The 25,688-nt window shown below is 41.2% G+C and overlaps 2 protein-coding genes across 7 annotated transcripts in view; one reads left to right on the forward strand and one right to left on the reverse strand.

The window, feature by feature from the left end:
* Positions 1-25,688, forward strand: part of LOC126166328 (RNA-binding protein Musashi homolog 2) — a 117,313-nt gene that overhangs the window by 77,392 nt on the left and 14,233 nt on the right. For 4 of the 6 annotated variants that reach the window (XM_049920394.1, XM_049920398.1, XM_049920393.1 and 1 more), the window contains exon 2: positions 17,255-17,338. The exons of the other annotated variants lie outside the window; for them this stretch is intronic. The gene's annotated coding sequence lies outside the window, so the exon portion shown is untranslated. The remainder of the gene's footprint in view (positions 1-17,254; positions 17,339-25,688) is intronic. 6 annotated transcript variants of the gene reach the window in all.
* Positions 23,299-25,688, reverse strand: part of LOC126166395 (uncharacterized) — a 192,460-nt gene continuing 190,070 nt past the window's right edge. The window contains exon 5 of the mRNA XM_049920399.1: positions 23,299-23,505. Within this exon, the coding sequence (XP_049776356.1) occupies positions 23,404-23,505 (102 nt within the window). The 3' untranslated portion in view covers positions 23,299-23,403. The remainder of the gene's footprint in view (positions 23,506-25,688) is intronic.

The raw sequence follows: 25,688 nt of genomic DNA on the forward strand, positions 1-25,688 counted from the left end.
ATCTGGTGTCGTCGGTTGAGTGTGGCCCCGCCGACGTAAGTCGGACCACAGAAAATACAAAGAACGTGTACACCGGGCGCATAAGAGCCACGTTGTGGCAAGGACGAATGATGATACACACTTATTTTTTTCCTCTGAAATATACTTCGGAAACTGTGGACTAGTCGGTAGTGTTGCAGAACACCCTCCGGCCGCCGAGTTCCCCTTCGGACAGCAATTTGATGTCGAACATTCTTCTACGCTGCTAGCTGCTCCTCCTCGCCCCCCCCCCCCCAAAAAAAAAAAAAAAAATTTAATTAAGCAACTTTAAGTAGGCTATGGTGTATAAATTTGTCTAATCAATTAGCAATTTTGGTAAATTGCGGCTGTTCCATTGAATAGGGTTGCAGACAGTTGTGTAATATCAGCTACTTAATTTTTGTCGCGCGTGGAACTAAAAAGCAGTTTAAAGCAAGAACAACTTCAGGAATTTCTGAATTTCACTGTGGAACCCCCAACAAGTTGTAGCAGTATTTTCAGGAATTCATACCTTGCAAAATTTGCTTCATTGAACGTTGCTGCTGCATCAGAGATAACAAAATATAGTGTAGTAATTGACACAAACGTTGTCTTCGAAATTCTGGCCCAGATTATGCAGTTAATGGGCTTCTCAGGATTCTGGTAACGGCCATGAAGACTACTTCTTAAACAGTCAAACTTCTGATAGATCTTACAAAGTTTCTTTGAAGACCACCACTATGGCAAAAGGTATTTTCCTATGTTGTATTTGAACCGTGCATCACTTCGCGGAGGACATAGCCCATGAATGGTTTTATCGTCAGTTGAAGAGAGGTGAAACAAACTGCCTATACAGCTTGTCTCATATCTGATACGCTGCTATCATTATACTTATCCGTAATGAACTAAACTATATACTAGTAACAGTAATAAATTCAATGTATTCAGAAGAAAACTGCAGCTGTACACTAAAAAATTAATACTTTCAAGTTACTCAAACAAAACCATAAATAATCCTAAACAGAGTGAAGGCGATCTTGCGCTTACAAACACATTTATGCAGAGCGCAATAATGCGTGTTGTCCGGGAAATACGTCCTCACAGGTTAGTGCTTTAAAAATTTTTAGTCTCAAAACTGTCATGTGCATGGTCATGCCTACACAGCGTTCTGTCTCAACAGCTGAATAAACCAGAAATTAGGTAATAATATATATATCATTGGAAAGGGGAAATTCATGCTTAGTAAAGCGTAGTAGCTTGTCGATTGGCAATTCGCAAATTGCTCCCATCTGTGTTGAGGAAAATAATCATTTCATAAGACCAATGATTACAAAGATAATACAGGTGAATATGTTCATCAAAACGAACAGCGCTTGATCAAACAATCTCTGTAAAAAGCAAGATAGTTCTGAGTGTAAAGTGTAAAGTTTCTTACCATGCTGCATTGTCGGACAGAAAGTGAGAATCATCCACAAGGAAGGAGGAAACGAAATAAACTTGACGGATTTGAAGGATACGTGGTGTTAATTCAGCCCTTACCAGATACTCAAATATACAAAGAACTTGTCAGTGTGAGCCCACATGCCATAATGACTTCGTCCCCACTATGGCTTTGAATGCATGGCCTGATATGGTTTGGTAGGGTGTCATAATGTCTCTGTAGCCTCTCCTAAGGCAAGCTGGTCACAAGCGTTGTAACTGGTCTTTGATATCCTGGATACGGGTTCTGGGACGAAGTTGTCCGATGTGGTCCTATAAATGCTCCATCGGGGGCAGATCTGAGGATCTTTGCTGGCCACGGTGTGCATCACATCACGTTGGCAGTTATTGCACACGCGTGCCATTTGGACGAGCATTATCGTATTGAAAAATGACACCACGCACTGTCACCTTACAAGTAATAACATGATTACCCAGGGTGTACGTGACGTCCCGTTGTGCCGTCAGTTTCCTCACACTACCAACCGTGACAAGAAATCCTATCCGATGACTTTAATTTGAGTGTACGCCAAGAGTAATATTTATGAACATCCATGCAGACGGCTAAATTATTTCATAACGCAAGGGAAGTCAAGTGTCTATCAGTTGCTTCCCCCAAAAGTCAAAATTGTAACCTTCAGGGACAACGTGCTGGGTACCTGAATGTAAGACATTCCACCAGAAAGATATGCGCAGATCAACATGCACGATGGATTTCTGAATGTAACATCGGCATCCCTTTTAGTACAACTGGAGACAACTTTGCCTCTTATCTTAGCGAAGGTGACTAGTAGTCGTCGTGCAGTCAACTGTGCATAATAGTGGCAAGATGAGAATATCTCAACGCTGCGAAAATGAGAACAGGAAACTGATGGCTCAGTCTGCTACTCATGTTCTCAGCAAAGTTTCATGATGCACGAGATCATACTTGTACGTTCTCCTAGACAACTTTTAACAAATTGTTCCTTCACTACGCGAAATCACAATTTAGACATAATTAATTTTTGCCCCCCCCCCCCCTCTCTCTCTCTCTCTCTCTCTCTAGGAACCGATCGTAGACTCGTACACATAATAGTAAGATTATCATGAGATTGCACATGTAAGTCATCAAGGCAATTTCCAACAAATTATTCCCTTTTCCACGATATTGCACGTCGTACATCTACATCTACGTGATTAACTCCGCTATTCACAATAAAGTACCTGGCAGAGGGTTAAGTGAATCACTTTAAAGATGTCTTTCCGTTCCACTTTCGAACGGCGCGCGGGAAAAACGAGCACTTAAATTTTTGTGTGCGAGTCCTGGTTTCTCAGAATTTAGAAGAGTATTCCAGTCAACATTGTCAAAAAGGTTCCTATAAGTTTGCAAATGCTGTAAGCGTAGATATGCCTTTCCTTAACATATCTTCTGTGAGAAGTCGTAGGATCAGTAATGTCTCGCGTGTTCCTACATTTCTCTAGAATCGAACTGATCTCCCCCGAGGTATGCCTCTATTAGTTTTTCCATTCTTCTGTAAAGAATTCGTTTTAGTGTTCTACAACCGTGACTTACTAAACTGATAATTCGGTAATTTTCACACTTGTCAGTACCTGCTTTCTTTGCAATTGGAATTATTATATTCTTCTTGAAGTTTGAGGGTATTACGCCTTTCTCATATCTTGTTCACCATATGGAAGAATTCTACCATAGCTGGCTATCAGTAGTTCTAACGGAATGTTGTCTACTCCCGGGGCCTTCTTTCGACTTTGATCTTTCAGTGCTTAGTCACATTTTTCACGCAGTATCGTAGCTTCCATCTCATGTTTATCTGTGCCCTTTTCAATTTCTGTGATGTTGCCTTAAAGGTTATCTGCCTTGTCTAGACTCTCTATACACTGCTTCTACTTTTCAGCTTTCCCATCTTTGCTTAGGACTGGTTTTCCATCTGAGCTGTTGATATTCATACAGGTGGTTCTCTGTTCTCCAAAGGTCTGAAAGTTTCCTGTAGGTGGCATCGATCTTTCCCATAGTGAAATATGCTTCTAAATCGGTTTATTTGTCCTCTAGCCATTCCCGCTTAACCATTTGCACTTCTGTCAAAAACTTCTTTAGACATTTGTATCCCGTTTCGCTTGCTTCATTTACTGCATTATTGTCTTTCCTCCTTTCATCAATTAAATTCAGTATCTCTTGTTACCCTAGGATCTCTACTAGCTCTCATTTTTTTACCTACTTGATCCTCTGCTGGCTTCACTATTTCATCTCTCAAAGCTGCCAATTCTTTTTTTATTGTATTCTTTTCCTCTGTCCTTGTCAATCGTTCCCTAAAACTTTCTGAAACACTCTACAACCTCTGGTATCCAGGTCGCATGATCTTAAATTCCTGCCGTTTAGCAGTTTCTTCAGTTTTAATGTACAGTTGATAACAAACTAATTGTTGTCGGACTCCACATCTGCCCCTGGAAATGTCTTAAAATTTAAAATCCAGTCCCGAAATCTCTTAACAATTACATAACCATTCTGAAACCTTTCGGTGTCTCAAGGTCTCTTCCACGTACAAAACCTTCTTTCATGATTCTTATACAAAGAATTAATGATGATTAAATTATACTCTATGCAGAATTCCTCCAGGCGTTTTCTTCTTTCATTCCTTTCCCCCAGTCCATATTTACCTACTATTTTTCCTTTTCTCCGTTTTCCTACTATATAATTCGTCACCCATGACTATAGTAAATTTTCGTCTCCTTTAGTTGTTCGAATATATACATTTTTTTCTGTCTCGCATTTCTAGTGTCATCTGCGAAACTAATTGGCATATAACCTTTTACTACTGTGGTGGATACGGGCTTCGTGTGTGTCGTGGTTACAATAATGCGTTCACTGTGTTGTTCATAGTAGCTTAACCGCATCCCTATTATTTTATTCGTTATTAAACCTACTACTGTATTACGCCTGTTCAGTTTGTATTTGTAACTCTTTATTCACCTGACGAAAAGTCGTGTTCCTCAAGCCACCGTGCTTCACTAACTCCCACTATATCTAACTTTAACCTATCCATTTCCGTTTTCAAATTTGCTAACCTACCCACCCTTTTGTGATTTAACATTACACGCTTCGATTCGCAGAATGCCAGTTTCTTTCTTCTGATAACGACATCCTTCCTAGTAGTCCCCAGCGCTCGGAGATCGTAATGGGGTACTATTTCACCTCCGGCATCTTTTACCCAAGAGGATGCCGTCATTTATCGATACCTTATCAATAGTTCATGAAATTTGCAGTTTGTTTCTGAGTATGAAATGAGTTATTGAAATTGTTAACAAGTTTTCAAAGTGCATGTAACGTCAGCAGTACAGCTGGAGATATATATTAACATTCAAACAGTAAATGTAAATAATGAAAGATAGGCTTGTTGGTGCCATGCCCCCTTAGATGAATCCCCGAAGTGTCTGTAGGTACCGCCACAACAACGGTTCTTGTCATCCCGTCGTTCTCACGCTCCGCGACTATCTGCGTGCCGCATCTTGCTAGCTTACAGCGACCTTAATCTTTCCATACAGTACATTAAAACATACTAGCAAAATGATGAAAGTAGAACAAGTAGACAGAGACAGGGCATGAACGTCACATCCTTCACCATGATGCCTGGAGCAACACCGCTATGCCTCTCCACAAAGACTGGACGAATGGAATCGCTTGCCAGGTTTCCCACACTCGCTGACGATGGTCAGGCAATGTAGTGGACAGTCGCGATATATGTGATATCGCTCATAAACAGCCCTTCCGTCTCGGTCCACTGTCACATCCGAACGCTCCACAAATCTGGACATTGCACGACTCCACCAGCCGGCCAAATGGAGATACAAAATAGGGCCCCATTCACACACATTTGTAATCAACGCTCCCCCATAAGAGGACGCATCATCTTCGTGACGTGCAGTGAATAATTAAGACACACTGTTCATGTTCCGCAAACACAAACAGCACTAATACGTGATGGCCGCCCCACGTGTTACAGAGAATAGCAAGAGTAATTTACATAATAACTGAAGGTGTGCACGTATACGAAGTTAATTCAAATCCGACTTCGTCTTCACGGTGCTTCAGTGTAGTTGTTGCCCCCCCACCCCACCACCGTCCCTTCAGGTAACGTGTTTCGCATGACACTTTTCAGTAGCTTGCATTTTCAGCGGATATCTCCCAGTAACCCCCTCCCAAAAAAGTATAGCTGGCTGTGGCAGCTGAAGGACCGGTGGCGGGAGGTCCTTGCCTGCAGCTTTGGCCCGCTCTGCAGATCCATATAAAGGAGCAGGCTCGGAACGCCGCCCATATTCCTGTTCTTTTTGCAGCGCAGACTGGCGGAACAAGAAGCCCCAGTAGCCTGCTCTGTGCGCCACTGCGGACTGCCGCAGTGAAAGTGACCGTTAGTTCTTGCCTTCCTCGTGCTTGGTAGCAGTTAACACGAAGCGTGGTCTTCCATGTCAACGCTTTGTCTCACTATAAAGCAGACATTCCTTTTCTCATATTGTTTCAGAACAAATTTCATTTGTTTCGTTGGGTGCATGGTAATAACAAGCATTTTGGATAAGGCTCAACTTGCAGTATGGATATTTTACCGGCTCTCCGCAGCGCTTACCTGACGCTATTTTAGGCAGCGTTACCTGAATATAGACGTAAATCGTCGCGATTTTCTTTCGTAATTTGCAGGGCAAATCATCTCATGCAAGCTGTAGAATCCTGTAGCAATAAATGTCATTTGTGTCCATGGTAATCCTGACAATGGTTTCTGCATCCTAAAATTGATGTCAATAATATAGTATTTGCCGTATTCCTTCCTGTTGCTGAATTGTAAATCAGCGAAACTTAATATTTTGATTGTGGTAATTGTACTTACACCTATAATTATGGTAGCAAATGTTTTATGCCGGTAAGTGAAAGCATGCACGTTCTTCTTAGAGTATAGCTGACACAGTAAACCTCATTGTGAAAAAAGTTAAATACACATTGAAATCCTCACGGCGCAGCACCTTACCTCACCGCAAAAAAGGCAAAAATAGATGGCGCAGCCCATGAATAAAGTGGGGATTGGTGGCGCCATATCATTTTCGCACATAGAGCTTCGTGAGACGGCACGGTGGCGTGAGGTTTTCAGTGCGTACAAAAACTGCAGGCATGTACCCTCAGACTAATTACGTAACTTTATTTTTTCGATGTGATCATTAAAACTGCGAACACCCTCCTACACCTAAAAATACATATTTCGTCGACCACTACCTTGCTTGACAGGAGTATCAATTTGCAGACTAATGCAGTTGACACTGTCATTGTTGTTTTTTCTGGGTTGTCTTTATTCCCAAAAATTTCATTCTTCACCCCTTCGTAAACATGTTTTTAATTATAATACGGCTCATCCTAATGTTTCGTATGTTTAGTTGAACCTGGATTCTGATTTAAATGTCTCGGACAACAAATTTTCGTTGTGACGTGCTGGTGCTTCTCAGCTGCCAATTACTTTCCATTTGCAGACCCTGTTTTGTAGAATCTCATGTTGAACGGTAGGTGTTATAAACAGAGTATTTGACTTGTAGCTAGGACACTGGTTCTTCACATTTTAGCCAGGGGGCTCATGCTGAGAAAATTGTGTACCAAATTATTAACGGACTATCTGATCATGATGGACAATTGATGGACATAATATGGCATCTTATTGCCCTGAGGCAGGTTCATACAAAGCAATGTTGGAAGGAGTGATGAGATGCTAATGTCAAATTGAAGTTGATTTCCTAAAAAAATTCTCCAGAAGACCCATTACAGTAGACATTAGATAACTAAGGAAATTAAAATGCCGTGTGAGGGGAAGAGGGAAATGTATTTGCATATTGCAGAAAATTCTCTAGTATTATAAGGAAAGTCATTAAAATGTCCAAAGCATACACATCTGACAAGAATAAATAATGCAGGTAATAAGATAAAAACTTGGGGATATTGTCAGACGGGAGACAGAACAGTCAGTCAATGTAAACGAAGTGACAGTGTTGCGACTGATAATTAATAAGTTGACATCACTTTTAATGACTTCAAAAGCAGCAGAAGTAGGATTAAATGGTTCAGTTGAACAAGCATGATAATCTGTTAAAAATGACTTTATAATTGTAGCAGCAAAATTAGGATATATGGTTGTTGAATAACGATGAGAATATATTAAAAATGTGATTCCACAAAACTTCAAGCGACTAGGAACAGCAACAGCACCAGTATCCTTAGCTGAAGTCCAACTTAATAAGTGATGTCCTTAGCGATGAGTGGAATGCATCACTGGCACAGGAACTTTTTCCAGACAGGCATGGAACATGAAGTTGTTAAACCTCTCCATAGGAAAGGTGACAAAGACTTTAACAATTATCGACAAATTTCGTTACTGACATTCTTCCAAAATACTCGAAAAAGCGGAAAAGGTGTGGACTAAAGAGCAGTCTCAGCCTTAAAGTAGGAACAACTTATTTAGCATATCGCAATTGAGATTCCACAAGGGTTGCTCGACTGAGAATGCCGTTCCTACATTCACTCATCAAATTGTACTAGCCGTGAATAATAAAATATCGCCAGTTGATATTTCTTGTAACCTGCGAAAGGCGTTTGAGTGTGTAGATCTTGTTACTCTCTCAGAGAAAGTAAAGTTTTATGGAATTAATGACTTACAAAACAGCTAATTTGAATCATATTTAAGAAACAGATCACAACAGGCTGTGCCGAATAATTCAAACAATGTCTGAAGTGTAGAAAATTTTAGTGACTCGGGAGAAATCGGAGATTCTCACAGGGTCCAGTTGTGGATCTATTCCTCCTATTCCTTATGTATGTGAATGACCCTCAACATTCAACAAGTAGAATTTGTGCTTTCTGAAGGCGATATTGGCACTAAGAAGTCGCATTAGAGAGAAAACAAAAAGAGATTGTAAATGATGTTCTCCAAAAAATGAACTAGCACTCAGAGAATGGACTATCGCTAAATTTTGAAGAAAAAAACTTTATATTCGGTTCACACCAACAAATAGTCACACCAGTAATTGATGTAGCACAGGAGCAGGAGTCGATATTTGGCGTAGAATGCTCCAAATTTTTGGGTGTGCATATTGAAGAAAACTTAAATTGGAAAAAGCATATTTCTTAGCTTCTCAAACAAGTTCAGCAATGTTCTTCATGTAATTGCTAATCTTTCGAACAAACGAATCAACCTCTGGACATATTTTTTATATTTGGACTTAATAATGTCCCATGGAATAATTTTCTGGAGTAACTCAACAGTTAACAAAATAAGTGTTTATTGCATAAAAGCGACCAATAAGAATAACTTGGTATTCACCCACGGACGTCGTGTAGGTACCTCTTCAAGGAGGGAGGCATTTTAACTGCAACGTCACAAAATGAACTACGTCATACATAATCCATCACAGCTTGAGAACAGTGACTTCCATACCTCCAACACCAGGGGGGAAAATGACCATTATTATAGCTGTCAGTGGCTCAGAAATGAGCCAGTACGCAACAACAAAAATTTTTGATCTTTTGCCCAATAACGTAAAATGTCTGACTGATAGGAAAACAATATTTAAATCTTTAATTAACATCATTTCTCTTGGAATACCACTATTCCATTGACGAATTTCTGCGTAAAAACTGGAACTCTGGGAACAGCTAGTTCTGGATATATAGGTACGTATGTAACAGGTAGCAGAGCTAAATGGATGGGTCTCTTCAAATTATAGCTTAGAGGCGTTTGTCTATTGGAGAATGGTGATATTTGAATTCTTCAGACAGTATAGTATATGTGAGGATGCAGTCTTGGAATAAACAAAGGTAACATTAGACACACAGAAAAATACGAACTACTGTGGATCGATATCATCAAGGGAAGATGTTCCTGAGCTTTATTTTCTATTAGGTTTTCCACAATTTTGTATTAAGTTATTTGCCTGATTTAAAACGCGAAGGATGTTGCATTTTTAAAAAAATCAAGGAAGTTTAAGAATTCGTTGCTGGTAGCAGTTTCTGAAAAAAAAGTTCATAAATTTTGAGTCATGGTCTAATAACTACCAGTATGGCTTAAAATTGTAATAAATATTGGCTTTGATATTTCCGTATATACCAGCGCACTCTACTTTTTCAGTTGATATGTCTGAGAGTTACTTTCTGACACCGTACGAAACAGTCGTAGGCGACCAGTAATAGGAACAAATTATTCAGGTCGTGGTATTGACTCTCTCGCTTAAACCGTTCCGCTACGTGGCAAAATAGAAACATTGACAATACGTCGAACAGGCAAATACAACGTAATGGCAGAGAGATTACACCCCAAGCCGTAACGTGAGACACAAGCAATACTAACCACACTCTCTCTTCTCATACAAGGATCCAGTTTTAGTTTGTTCTCAACGTAATTAATTTTTGGAGCAGTGTCTTTGATGAAATTATATTCGAAGTATCCTTGATGGGCTCCTGCAGGTGTTAAGTGGATGGACCTCGGGAAAACAGTATACTGAGTTAGTGGTGTTAATGCTAGCAGTAGTCAACGCGAAACGTAATTACTATTATAACCGTATACGTAACTATTTACACTTCAGCACAATAATCGTGACATTTTCATACATTCGGTCAGGTAACATAAATTGACTACCCCGTTGTTTTCGTAATCACAACCTTATAGAACAACTTGGTTAGTTGAAAATGCATTCTAGTGTTACTGGCGAGTAAGCTGTTCCAGCGAATAGTAAGCTTGCTAAATAATCTAGTTCCCATTACGAATAGGTAAGTTTCTGCAGAAAATTTTGTCGTGTATACGTCTTACATCGCATGCTGATGTGTGTGCTGGCATGTTTGTGATTGCATAAGAAGTTCAGTAAGCATTCAGCTTTTACTTTTTTACCGTATAAACAGACATGTGTTGTTCAAATAAGATGGTTTTAAAGTTTTGACATTTTTAAACTTGGCAACACACAATGTCGAACATTTTGAATTTATGGCACTGACATTCATTTTACGAACGATTGTGTAATTTATATTTTTAGCACATGCTCGCAGCGCAAATATTTTTCAGTGATATTGCTTTTTTCTGCATGAATATTTTCTGCCTGCCTTGTTCAGAGGAATGCGTTCTACATTTTAATTGACGTTTTTTTTTCCATGGCGACAAATATGGAGAGAGGAGGTACGTACTGTTGATGGCGTGAACTGCCTCGTTCATAAGAGCGCACTGTGTGTTTGTTAGTAATTATAAATTGCCGTCTGTTCACGCGAGTAATAAATGTTTCCCACTTAGTAATTCCTTGAAAGACGAGTCACGTCTCGCGTGCTTGGGATCGCAGTTCAGTCAGCATCATCATTGAGTGCATAACCCTCCTCCCCCACTGTAAATGATGGCCCGTTGATTTAAGGCTCAGAGCTGTCACACGATAGCGTCCCACATGTTTCATCGGGTTCAGATCGGGGGAATTTGGTGGTAAAGATACGAACTTCAATCCTCTTACGTGGGTGGTAGACGATGAGAAGGTTGTCGAAGACAGCGATGACGCTGTGAAAATTTTTATTCTGGTATTAACAGCAGTACAGACAGTAAAACATTTAGCAACCTATATCTGAACCTTCAACCTTAACTGCGAAATAGAGTAAGCAGTCCAGACATATGCAGAACTCGAAATCCCATGGTCTAGACAATATATCTGAGAGATGATCAAAGAAATGGGGTTGGTAGGTGCTGATGTGCTGCATCCATTGTGTTAAAGAATATGGGAAAATGGGGAGTGGCCAGAAGACTGGTCAAAGTCTCTTCGTCCCCCTACATGAATGGTCAGCCAGAAACTGCTCCAACTGCCGGACTATAGCTCTTGTATCCCAAGCAAGCATTTGCTCCACATCTTGAACCGCCTGAGATTCTCACTATACGGGAAATAATGGAGACATGAGTTGTGTGTTTCATCTGCTTGCTTGACTTGTTGTCTGGGAAAAGGTTTGGCAGTTTCTCACTGAGTTCGGTGTCCCGCCACATGTACTGTATCGACTTCTAATGCTGTTTATCACCTTGCAGCTGTGAATACAAGTGTTGGCACGTCTGATATCTGTAGTGTATCAAAAGATGTTACACAAGGTTGTGCTCATGTCGCCCAACTAAAGCATCTCAGCAGACCTTGCCATTAAGAATGCTCTTGATTGGACTAAAGGCATCTCAATGGTAGACCTCTTAACAATCTCAGATTTGCTGATTGAACTGTGCTTTTAGGCAACAGCGAAAATAAACCTGCTGAGCTACTAACAGAAGTGAAGGACATAGTCAGTCATACGGATTAGACATCAATCTCAGGAAGTCCAGACTCATGGTAACTGATCGAGGAACACAGGTTCAGCTCACAGGTCGATTAAATGAACTGGTCGTCATGCATTCTTTCACCTGTCTTCGGCCAACTATCTGTGACACGGCAAGCTGTGAAGATATGAGGAGGATCACGCCGCCAGGGCGAGTGGCAATGGAGCAGTTTGCAGAGAGAGAACGCACACAACGAAGGTCTGGCTTGTTAAAACACTCGCATTTCCGGTCTTTTACGTTTGCGAAACATGAGCCATTAAGGCCATAGAGAGCAGCGCATTGATGATGCATTTGAACGTTTGTGCTGGCGCAGGAAGCTGCGCATAAAATGTAACAAAAGAACAAATTTGGCCATTATTGAGCGACCCAGTAGACGCCTTTCTCCTGTCAAGAAAAAGGGAATCCAGTCCTTTGGCCATATTGTGTGAAGAGATAGAAAGATGATCTACAGTAAATAAGCATGGAAGGCAACATCGAGGCCAGGAGGCAGGAGGGAAGAGCAGCGAGCATGTGGGTGGGTAGATATCTCTGGTCTGAGAAAAGCTGGTAACTGTCCGGGATGGACGCCATTGGTTCATGGAGCCACGATGATCAGCAATGGCGGCGGCGGCGACGACGACGGCTAGGCGGCGGTGAGTTGTTCACCGTGCTACTCAAATCACTGCAAGCACAATTCTGACCTTGGCATAGGGATCGTTAGGCAGCTGGAAGGTGTTACCGTCGTCACGGAAGACTTAGTGTGAAGGGATGTAAGTGTTCAGGAAGAAGTTCACACAGTCCACAGCTATCACGGTGACTGTTTACTGCCACAGTTCCCATGGTAACTCAGATGAATTTCCCCATAACGTAATACTGCCTCCATCGGAATGTCGTCAGAGCTCCTGGACGACAGTGTATCTGGTCGCCGCAGTCGATCTAGCATCACAAAGGCTATTCATCCAACCAGGCGACATTTTTCATTGTTCCACGGTTCAATCTCGTTTATCCTGCCCACTGGAATCGTACTTGACAATGTCGTTTGGGTTGTCTGATCAGGAACACTTGAACTTTCTCCAGCATTGTACTCAGTCGTCAATCTGCCACAAACCGCCGCCAGTTCTGCTTTACAGCGCGGACAGGCCGCCTACCTCCACATTCTGTGATGATGATGATGTGCCGATGCCCAGCACATCGCCCATGCGGGATTTCGCCGTTCACCCTTTCTTCATAGATAAAATAGCACGCGAACAGCCGACCAACTTCACCGTTTTAAGGATAATCGTGTCCAGACGCCAGTCCATAACAATCTGGCCGACGCCACTTATTTAACGGCACTAGGATTTCACATTAGCGACCCGTATCGTTGCTATACTGATTAGCTGTTCATCTCTGCTCAGCTTATATACTTTCTTTAATGCGTTACATGCTCGCATCACCATCAGATTGGATCCAGTGTCACGGTAGGCAGTGGTTGTTTTTCCTCGTCAGCGTAGCTTCCCCGGACAGTGAGTACTCGTCGGAAGTACTACAGTTGGGTTCCTAACGTGGCTGGTCGTACAAATTGTGGCAATCCGTATGTTGGGAGATTAAGATCTGGCGAGTTCAAGGATGTAATTGGAAAACTGCCTCAAAACACGTAACACTTGTTCTATAGGCGGCACGGGCGGGCTGGGGCTCTTGGCTAAGTAGTAGCTGGTACGAATCCAGACACCGAGCGAGGTGGCGCACTGGTTAGCTATCCTGATTTAGGTTTTCCGTGAGCTCTCTAAATTGCTTCACACACACATGCCGTTCTCCATCCTTTCCTAATCCGAGCTTGTGCTCCGTCTCTAATGACCTCATTGTCGAAAGGACTTTGAACACTAATCCCCTTATCTTCCACGAATCATGATGATAGATTCATGTCTCTGCGTGGCCTGGTGCACGTCTTTATAAGATTTAAACGAAGGCTGAAAAATCCGTGGCTTGACAGAGATTCGTGCGATCGAGACACGCCCTTTACCGCCAGATTACCAGCCCCATGATGGAAGGTACTTTCAACCGTCACTATTTGATCGACAAGTGATTAAACTCAGAATCTCACCAAAGTTGGAAGGAGTGAACGGGGTGTCCCATAGTGCTCCTAGAGAATAGTAGGCTGTATCAGCACTGTTTTCAAAAAGTTCACTTTAAGTGCTCTTCAGGAAGTTTGCTGCAGTTGTCTATGTATAAACCTATTTAGTCTGTTCCCCTCTTCTCCTGTGTCACATAACCTGGCTTCCCAAGAAGTATTGACTTTCTTTATACGTCACACAGTTCCTTCGAGCCAGTTTGTGGCGTGGCTGTGAAGGGCTTCTCAGTCACTGTAATAAGATTACCTCGGACGCTCTAACTGCATTACGCGCCCTGTACGGTGCAATCTTCTCACTTTCTCATCCGCTGCCGTTCATACGTTAACATTTGACGTAATTGATAATGGTTTATTGCCAGATACGTATGCATTTTAGGCGCTATAGTTTCCGTATTTTTTATACACGATTGTCATGCAGGTTGAGATATACCTGAAAGGAATTTGGCGCCCTCAGAGGGCGATGTTATGAACATAGCAGTCGAACCTACACTTTGAGAGTGGTGCTGGTGTCGCAAGAGCGTTCAGAACACACCGCTCCCAACAGACAAAACGGCCTTTATTTGGAACTGATTTGGTGCGATATATTCTTCTCACTTAATGCGCTCTTTTGTGATCAACAAGGGAAATATATTTTAATCGGAATAAAAAGGAGGCATCGCAGTACTTAATGTCACTTATTCTCTTCGTAACTCACCAAATAATATCCTCTATTGTTTATATAACATTCCATTTTGTATGTTGCAAGGAAGTACAAAAATACTTCGTACATAGGAACCTCGTTTATCCGAACTTGATGGGACCATAGATCTTCCGGATTATCAGTAATCAGGAAAATCGGATAAAAATTACATAGGTTCGGAGGGGGTGGGGGTAGGATGTCAAACGGGCCGACTTGGAGCAGGAGAGGCACCACAGGACCTTTCAAATTCCACTGTCTATACTTTTACAAATAAATTCGTAAAACTGCCAACATGACCAGGAAGGATTCAGGATTCACACTCGTAGCAGTGAAAGTTAAAAAATGGGCGGTAAAGCAGATGCCAGACTGAGATTCATTGGAAGAATCTAGGAAATGCAATCCGAAAACAAGGAAGTAGGTTACAGTACACTTGTTCGCCCACTGCTTGAATATTGCTCACCAATGTGTGATCCGTACCAGATAGGATTGACAGAAGAGATAAAGAAGATCCAACGGAGAGCAGCGCGCTTCGTTACAGGATCATTAAGCAATTGCGAAAGCGTTACGGAGATGACAGATAAACTCCAGTGGAAGACTGCAGGAGAGATGCGCAGTAGCTCGGTACGGGCTTTTGTTAAAGTTTCGAGAAAATGACTTCACCGAAGAGTCAAGCAGTATATTGCTCCCTCCTACGTATATCTCGCGAAGAGACCACGAGGATAAAATCAGAGAGATTAGAGCCCACACACAGGCATACCTCTACCTTTCTTTCCACTAACAATACGAGACTGGAATAGAAGGGAGAACCGATAGTTACTGAAAGTACCCTCCGCCACACACCGTCGGGTGGCTTGCGGAGTATGGATGTAGATGTAGATTACAAAATACATTTTTTTTTTTACATCTGAAGTTTCATAATTTTTTCACATACTATCGGCTGCTTTTGCTCCTATAGGTACACTTTTCTTCATAAGTAAGACTCTCTTCGATGAATTTCGCACAGCATACAAGCCATACTTTCAGATGTATGAAACTCTACAATTTATTTAATGTATGAAAAAATGAATGTTACATTTTAAAATTCATGTTTAGAAAAACTTTTTTTTTAGTCAACTATCTCAAATTTCACCACAGTTTTAACAGATTTGGAATATTCTAGAGTTTGACACCTGTATGTATGGTATATATGATGTGCAAAATTCATCGAAGATTCTCTTACTTAAACAAACGCAGCCAATAGTAGGTGAAAAGATGATGAAATTTCACAAGTAAAAAAAAAATTGTTATATTTTTGAACTTCCACTGTTAAAGAGTGTGAATCCTGAAATCTTCCTGGTAATGCTGACAGTTTTACAAATTTATTTTGTAAAATTATAGACACTGGAAATTAAAATGTCCTGTGGTGACACTCCTGCTCAGTCGGCCCGTTTGACGTCCTACCCCCTTGAGTACTGTAAACACGCACGTTGAATTTATTTTCACGTAAACACAAAAATCATAAATTGCCTTCAGCTCCGTCAGGTCCACAAATACCGTAGTTGTCTTGGAGGTATACAAATTTCGCCAGAAATCAGATTCCTTCGGGTTATATGCCCAGTCTGACATCGCTGACATAAAACGCCAAATTCAGCAACAATTGATTAGTTTCATGCAGTGCATCTGTTTCTTCGGCGGTATACTCTTACCACCTGCTTTCTCTCCGATGTTATTTTACAAACGGGGGCGATACAGTGCTAAACAGTTCAGTGTCAACTGATGGCGGTTGGCCGAATTAAAGTTTAATGGTTGTTATAGTAGATTTTACCCGCTGTTACTTCCGGAGAATCAAGTAGTATACTATTTTAGGAGGTCGGGAATATCGAGTGCCGGATTAATGAGGTTCCACTGTAAGTTTTCTTCTCCATTTGCCTCGCCGTATCAGGGACAATTTATTGTACAGAAATCAGCCATACATGTTGCGGTACTTACGTTGAAAGACTAAATGCATTTGGCGATTGGATAGAGAGATCAGCAGTTACGCAATGAGAGGGAATCTCTGTTTATGGTGTGAACTGTTCTGGATGTGTTGGTATCTTAAGTTGGTGTTGGTTCTGAAGCAGAGTGGTAATCAGTCTGTCTTTTGCGTAGAGCGTGTGGGATAATTGCTGAACATCTACTTTCAAGGATTTTCTCACATGCTAGCGCACTGAGCATCAGTAAGAAAAAAGATCTAAACACATTTAGTAGACAGTGTATAGTACTAGAAAGTATTTTGAAGTTTGATCACCTCGAGGAGTGATGAACTGCAAATTCTCATCAGAAGTCACCTAACGTTTATTTTGTTGCTCATCACTGACAGTATGTACTTACGGTGCACCACACTGAACTGATCGCGTAGAAATACGTGTAGGATGAAATTTAATTGGTCTGGGGTGTCCGCCTCGTATCCATCCAACTGATGTTCGTGATGTGACGCACTCTCCCACACTTCGCGGAGCGCTGTTGGATCAGGAGTGAACTTAGGAAGCCCCACAAGACCGAAGGGGGGACTTTAGTGGTTGGTGTGAGCCCCTGGAGGGGAGCAGCTGTGGAGGGGTGCGCGACAACTGAAGCCTGGCCGTAGTTAAGCGGAAGACGGTGAGCGAAAGAACGTCTGCTCGGCAGGCGCGTGTAACCCGCTTGTGCTTTTCGTTGCAGTACCAGCCTGGAAAGCGGAGATTTCCACGGACGGAATAGTGCAGCCGCCAAACTGTACCCAGCAACAGCATTCTTGCCCATTCGGTAAGTCTGCGTGCATGATAACCCGTAAGTTTTCCTTGGTGCAAGGGCCTCTCTGCATGGGATTAATGTTTCACATCCAGTAGAGTTAGACAGCAGTCTCGTGCTGTTAAAAGGCCGAGGCATCGTAAATATCTACTTCCGCTCTATTAGTACTAAAGGTTTGTATTTGCTATGAAATTTCTAGCGCCTAAAATGTTAAGAAAGAAATTTAAAGCATGTAAATTGCTTTGTACAGTTTGCAGAAATGGACTCGTGTGTAAGAAATAATAATCTGTTGGTACTTGAGCCTTATTAATCGCAAATATTTTTGTCTCATTGTTGGAGGTAAGCTGTAACCAGTATGTGCTTTAGCCTGTAGAATATTAAGCTAATGATGTATTACAGTGGAGATGGTTGTGGCAAATATAGTTAACTGTGCGTTTCCCTCCCGCGCACGGTGGTCCTTACGGTGCGTGGTCGCAAGTTGCCCAGGGCAACGCGCGAGCCATCTAGCGGCGGCAGCGCGTACTATGTCGGTGCTGGCTCCGCTGCCGCTCTTCGTTCCCGCCAATGCAAATGCGACATTGTTTCCTGATAACCTATTCGTAACACATCTATGACAATAAGTAGAGAATATTTGATAATTGACTGTTGTACGAGAGATATAATTCACACCTGAAAATATGACCAGTTTAGATGTGAAAGTTCCACCTTTACAAACTGTCGATACACTCCCGAAATTGACCGACATTAGAACTTATTCGTAGGATTAACAACTGCGTGGCCTTGGCACATGGTCCTTCGTCTGAATTTTTGATGTCGTAACATTAAAGTGACTTTAAGAATTCCCATAATTTTCGGTGCTTGGTTGCACCTAGGTATGTGAAAAAAACTTTGCTTCGCCCCGGAAAACTACCGGCTGCTCTTCCGCGAAAAGCATACATTCATTCATTTTGAATCATCTTGAGACAGTTATCGGAGTACTTAAGTGTTGTCAACTAAATTTCAGATATTTGTAATTTTTCACTTTCAGCTGATTCAGAAGTGTTTTGGGTTCCTTATGATGCTGGTGTCATAGCTAGGCAGAAATATTCCTCTTGTTCATAAACGGAAGCTGTTGCGACATAATATACATCGAAATTCTCAGTAAAGTTGCAGATTTTGGAGTGTTTGTGAACTGATGTAGGTATTTTTGTAGTAATCGTGCGATGATCACCTTAGGCACCTTAGTGCAATTTGGCAATGATTACATTCAAGGTTTTTTCTGTGCTAATTATTCAAATTGGATGAAATAGACTGCGATTAGCGATGACCTTCCAGTTGTGCTTTTTCGTAGCCCTAGTGTGATCTGATTCTTAAACAGGCAATAGTATGCAAAGGACCTACTGTGATATCTGATCAGTGCTCGTACATTTTTATCCGTTGAGGTATTGTTTTAAGTATACTGCATTGACAGTTTAAGTGGACTACAGGGATATCCCTGTAAATGTTGGCAGTGGAACTCAGTTCTCTTCCCTCTTTTTCGCTGAACTACTGTATCCAAATGGTGGGTTCGGTCCTTTCAAACTTAATTTTTTATTGATTGCGTGACAACTTGATTTACAAACATTAAGATCGCCCGAAGAAATTCGAAGACTACGTAAAAATAAAAATGTAACTTTTTGTAATTCAGTAGTTTCTGCGGAAGTACGTAACGTATATATGAAGAGGGAAAAAGCAGGCGTAGTGTGCCGTAGTTGAAACCCCACGAGTTAATTTATTTGCAAAATTTGATATACGAGGGTCATGCAATAATTAGAGACAAATTGGTCTGGGGGAAAAAACTGTTAGTAGGGAAAGTTTGGTACTTTTACAGCTTAAAGTTGGCTTCACTAGGATGAGCCCTGATAGGCTGATGTATCAACGTTGTTCTGGTTATAACCTCAAAAACATATTTCAAGCTTTAAACGTCCATATAGTTGAAAAACGTTCTGTTACTCGTTTTCTACTCGCTGAAGGCTAGAAACAAATGTATACATTCTGCAGTGTGTCTTAAGTTTATGTTGAAAGTTACATGAATCGCAAAGTTTTACAAGTGGGTAGAGCAGTTGAAAAATTGTCGCGACTCAGTGACTGACGAACACAGTTTTGGGTCCACTAATCGCAGTTTAAACTCCCTCGCTGGAAAGTCAAATTGATGACATCACTCGTGCTGACCGCCGTGTGACTGTGGAAATGATAGCTGATACGGTTCAAGTTAGTACTGGTACAGTTCATGGTATCTGTAACAAGCTGGAGAACCGCAGAACATGTGAAACATTGGTCCCAAAGGAGTTTACGCTCTCTCACAAGGAAACAAGGTTGAGAGTGTGCACAGAGTTAAAGGAACGTTATGAAAGAGGTGAGCACTTCCTCAACAAAATTTTGACTTGTGACGAAACTTGGGTTCACTATTATGAGCCAGAATCAAAAAGACAAACCATGGAGTGAAAGCACATAAACCCACCTGCCAAGAAAAAATTCAAAACCCAAGCATCAGCAGGAAAAGTCATGTTGAAGGTGTTTTGGGATGCTCGAGGTCCAGTTTTTTTTTTTCGATTCTCGAAGAGCAGCGTACAATGAACAGCCAATACTATTCGGTTTTGCTTTTAAGCAGGGTGAAACCAAACATCAGAGAGAGAGAGAGAGAGAGAGAGAGAGAGAGAGAGAGAGAGAGAGAGGACGCGGATCTCAAGAGGGGAGGTGTGATTCTTCAGCAAGACAACGCACGTGTTCATATTGCCAACTAACCCGTGAAACAAACGACAAAATAGCAAGGGAAGTACTGCCTCATCCCCCTTACAGTCCTGATTTAGCACCTAGTGATTTCCATTTGTTTGGCGCACTGGAGGAGGCATTACGTGGGAAGAGGTTCCAGGTCGAGGACGTGAGAAAGTTAGTGGGAAATTGGTTCGAACATAAAGATAGTGTTCTTTGCAGCCGGAATAAAAAAAGCTAGTAGCCCGTTGGAACAAGTGTATGAATGTTCAAGGGGATTATTTTGAAAAGTAGAAAAAGTATTGTTTTGTACAAATATACTTTTTTCTCCAGACCAATTTGCCGCTCTAATTATTGAATGACTCTCGTAGATAGTGAAAAAGTATTCACTTTTTTGTAGTGCGTAATGCGGAGAATAAAGTAGACGATGTGCGGTAACGTACTACATAGGTGGTCAAAGAGCAGCTTGATCAACGCATTGGAAGCTCAGTAAAAGCGTTCATTGATTTTTTAAAAAGTCGGTATTTTCCGGTGCAGTTTAAAGGTAGCTCACTGAATCGCTACACAGGTACAAAATAGTCTTCTGCACTTAATCATAGTGTACCCAAAAAATGAGTCGATTAGTTTGTCACTAAAGCTTATGGTAATGACTTTAGTGATCAACCTAAGAGTAAGAGTATAAAAAAGTTAACAAAAATAGTTTTACTTTCTGTATACTTTGTAAGTTCAGATCCGTGCAAAATGTTGAATTCGTTTTGTTGGAAGTACCCTAATTTCTTTCAAATACTTAGTCTACTGATAAATACGTTTCCGCCACTCCGTGGACCTTTCTTTATTGTTCATAGCTTACATTGGTTACATATTTAAGAAATGCTTCTATGGCAATTTTCCCGGTACTACTTGTGGGTCTTCGGTCGTATATGGGTTCGTAGCGAAATCGCGTATTTGGAAATTTTCATTTTGCTCTGACGTTCCTATTCCCGCTACATATCTGTAGGTGACTTAACTAGTTTGTTCACTTTATCCTGTGGTGTCAAAGCTCTTGTGGCGTTTCTATTTGTGTAATATTTTCTGTCGCTATGATGGATGCGTTAGACTACTTTTTTCTACAAATCGTTACATTTGCAAGTATTCTTTGTTATAATGGCACGATTACTGTATTTCTGCGAGGGCGTCATTTTTTCCCCTAAATGGATCTCTCTCTTCCAGTTGGCGTTGGATATCTTGCCTCGCTAGTATGAGACGCAATTACGATCTGTGAAGGGGACAAAGAACGCATTGGGCTAACGTAGAACTGGTTACCACCATTTACTGTGGCTGATGCTCTGAAACAAGGTTTGGGCAAGGCAACAAGCTATTCTCGAGGTTTCGTTTTAAACCAAGTTGGTGTTTAAAAGTCACGAGAGGATTTGATAGTTATGTGGTCACAAAGAACTAGCAAAAGTACTAAGAGATTTAGACAATTGGGTTTCATTATCTTGTTAAAAAGACAATTGTTAATATTATATATCGTCAGTTGTAAATTGTACGCAGCACACAATGTACTAAGTGTTACGACCATGTTATTGTTCAGTGAAGGTAACTATTAAGGATTTCGGAACAGTTTTCTGTAAATGTCATGTTCATATGGGTTTTAGTTCCTTTTTTTGCATTTCCATGTGTAGTTCATCCAAAAAAAGTAAATAAAGTTCTCACTTTGCGGCTAGGATTAAGCGTCTTTCCTGGTCACCCTGGTTAAGCTGTCCATGCCATCCATTGGATCCAATTCACGCACGATGAGATGCGTCGCGAGCCGCCTGTGGCTAACCAGTCATCGTAGGAAAAGTGAACAGAACTTGAGAGCACCAAGTATAGTTATTCACAGAAACAGTTTTTCTATATTTTGTTTGTTCATCGAAATCTTATTTCCAGTTTGTCTTTGTTAATTTCGAAGAAACAAAAAAATCCTTGTTTTGATCTTCAGTCCCTAGACCGGTTTGGTGACTTATCCGTACTGATCTTAAGTTAATAGGTCGCGTCGCGCAAATAATGAAACCCACCAGTTTACGAGTACCTGTCTGCTTCTTATTCAGTTATTGCTTGATATCCCAGGAGCGGTACGTACCCTGCAGTTTCTTTAATGCCAAGTTTTGGCAGAATATCCTCCATAAGAGGTACACCCTTTCTCGAGTTGTCCACGAAATTCAGGACTAAAGATTGTTCGTTATGCATTCAGTTATCTCGTTACGAAGGCTGTCAGTGCCTTGCACGTTGAAGAGTGAAAGTATCATTCCAAACCATGAACTTTGCGAGATACTAGTAGCAGCTTAAAGCTACGCAGATAATTTATTCTAAAACTCTGGTAAGAATTGTTCATGGTACATACTTGCGACATCACAAAGCAGCATCCACAGTAGTAATTGGTATTATCCGATGCTGCATTTTGAAAAATTAGGCGAGGAGTATACTGTAGATTCGTGTTTGAAAATCAGGTACTGGAGTCCAATTTTAACCAATGTTAATGTATAAATTTCTATGTGATGAATGTTTTGAAATGTATTTCCTAGTGTCACTTAAACCTACTAAATCACATTATCGAATTGACATTCTCACAGAATCTTACCAGGGAATCGTGCCCCCTCCATTAGTTCGCAAACGAGAATCGACTCCAGTATATTTGGTTACAGATTCCATACCGTGCTATATTTTTTTCCCCTTCTCGTATTTTCTCTAAAAACCTGACACAGAGGGCCGACAGTAACATGCTTCGAATATCCGCAAACTAATAGCCTTGCGCCTCAATCTCTTTCCTGCAAAATCCAGTGTTACAGTAATACTGTACAGTATAAATTGCTGTGGTATCACAAAATACTCTCTGTAGTTATTTTCAGTGTTGGCCTACCTAGACAGCAGCACAACGATCTTCCCGTTCACTTTTTTAGGTTAGTCTTCTCATGACCCAATCATTAGGGCCACATCGTTAAAAAAAAAGATAAAATAAAACAACATGATAATGCCCATACAGTTCGAGGAAATGCATACCCATCGTGATTGAAACTTACCTAACAGTACATGCGGTCGAAAAGTACGTTCGTCGACGCTCTGCAAGTTAACGAAATGCTGTAGTGTATCATTTGGATTTCAAAGGTAGCTGGCTTGAGAAGGTGTTTTTCTTTTTTCGGTCTTAGTGTGTTGTATGGTATTAATCAAGCAGGATAGTAGCTCGTTCAAAAATTGTGGGGAAATTATTTCCAGGTACAGAGGGATAACGATTATGTGCCTTTCGTTTATTAATTTGTCGACTTAAATTTGATTACACTGACAATTCAAACATCACATGCGTGGACTAGATGCGGCCGCCCATGTGTTAGTTACTGCGAAGTGGCTTGGGCCTTCTCTGCCTCACTCATCTCCTTGAGCAAGTCAGCTAGCTCCTTATTCGGCTTGTAGTGGTCCGGGTTCGTGTTCACTAGCTGCAACAAACAAACAAACAGTTAATCACTAACAGTAAATGCAGGTCATTGGTTTATGTCAGAATGCTTACTGCTAGTGAAGTTGTGTAATTTACGCAATACTCATATCACTTTTCTTTTCACGTAAGTCGCACGTCTAATATACAGGGCTATTACAAATGATTGAAGCGATTTCATAAATTCACTGTAGCTCCATTCATTGATATATGGTCACGACACACTACAGATACGTAGAAAAACTCATAAAGTTTTGTTCGGCTGAAGCCGCACTTCAGGTTTCTGCCGCCAGAGCGCTCGAGAGCGCAGTGAGACAAAATGGCGACAGGAGCCGAGAAAGCGTATGTCGTGCTTGGAATGCACTCACATCAGTCAGTCATAAAAGTGCAACGACACTTCAGGACGAAGTTCAACAAAGATCCACCAATTACTAACTCCATTCGGCGATGGTATGCGCAGTTTAAAGCTTCTGGATGCCTCTGTAAGGGGAAATCAACGGGTCGGCCTGCAGTGAGTGAAGAACGCGTGCGGGCAAGTTTCACGCGTAGCCCGCGGAAGTCGACGAATAAAACAAGCAGGGAGCTAAACGTACCACAGCCGACGGTTTGGAAAATCTTACAGAAAAGGCTAAAGCAGAAGCCTTACCGTTTACAATTGCTACAAGCCCTAACACCCGATGACAGTCAAACGCTTTGATTTTCGGCGCGGTTTTAACAGCTCATGGAAGATGATGCGTTCAGTGCGAAACTTGTTTTCAGTGATGAAGCAACATTTTTTCTTAATGGTGAAGTGAACAGACACAATGTGCGAATCTGGGTGGTAGAGAATCCTCACGCATTCGTGCAGCAAATTCGCAATTCACCAAAAGTTAACGTGTTTTGTGCAATCTCACGGTTTAAAGTTTACGGCCCCTTTTTCTTCTGTGAAAAAAACGTTACAGGACACGTGTATCTAGACATGCTAGAAAATTGGCTCATGCCACAACTGGAGACCGACAGCGCCGACTTCATCTTTCAACAGGATGGTGCTCCACCGCACTTCCATCATGATGTTCGGCATTTCTTAAACAGGAGATTGGAAAACCGATGGATCGGTCGTAGTGAAGATCAGGATCAGCAATTCATGTCATGGCCTCCACGTTCTCCCGACTTAACCCCATGCGATTTCTTTCTGTGGGGTTATGTGAAGGATTCAGTATTTAAACCTCCTCTACCAAGAAACTTGCCAGAACTGCGAGCTCGCATCAACGATGCTTTCGAACTCATTGATGGGGACATGCTGCGCCGAGTGTGGGAGGAACTTGATTATCGGCTTGATGTCTGCCGAATCACTAAAGGGGCACATATCGAACATTTGTGAATGTCTAAAAAAACTTTGAGTTTTTGTAAGTGTTTGCAAAGCATTGTGAAAATATCTCAAATAATAAAGTTATTGTAGAGCTGTGAAATCTCTTCAATCATTTGTAATAACCCTGTACATCTTGCGCTAGCGTGTCAGACCACGTCGTGGTAGTGATACGCTGTTGCTTTAGCAACCATTTGCAACCAACCATTTACAATACAAAATAAAACAATCGTGGAATACATCATACGTATCTGCTTGAATAAGTTTATTAGCGTTTGCATAAAATGTGATTAAAAATTAGGTACGTAACATTAACACGTGTGTTGATAGCCCGACTGACTCAACCACTTTATCCTGTACACTAGTATTGCTCTTGGATGCGCAGTTACAGACACCGTTATCACACATCTAATCAATCAGGTACGCAAGCTCCAGAAGTGTCGTCTTTTCTAGAGGCTTGCACTGTGCACGTCAAAGCAGCTAGCAATCATAACATGAAAGTGTAGGAAAAGAGAAGGAAAATATTAGAAAAAGGAGGCAGCCCTGCTCCTCCCAGTTAATAGGTTTCGGATTTTGTGCCCATTTGGCAATTAAAGCAATAAAGCTTCGAAAGATTCATTATGGCGTTCGCAATTGTTAAGCGCCAACGTAAGAACGAAAATTGTGATCTGAGTGGAATTATTTCTTTGTTAGTTTGACAGTAGCACTCTGTATCTTTAGACACTTGTATTAAATAGAAAGTATATGTTGCCTAAGCGTGATGTATTAGACGAAGATTAAAATAGTACTCGTGGACAACTTTGAGTAATTGGTTTAGTAAATGAAAAATAATTAGTAGTAAG

Source organism: Schistocerca cancellata, chromosome 1 (assembly GCF_023864275.1).
Source record: "Schistocerca cancellata isolate TAMUIC-IGC-003103 chromosome 1, iqSchCanc2.1, whole genome shotgun sequence".
NCBI lineage: Eukaryota > Metazoa > Arthropoda > Insecta > Orthoptera > Acrididae > Schistocerca > Schistocerca cancellata.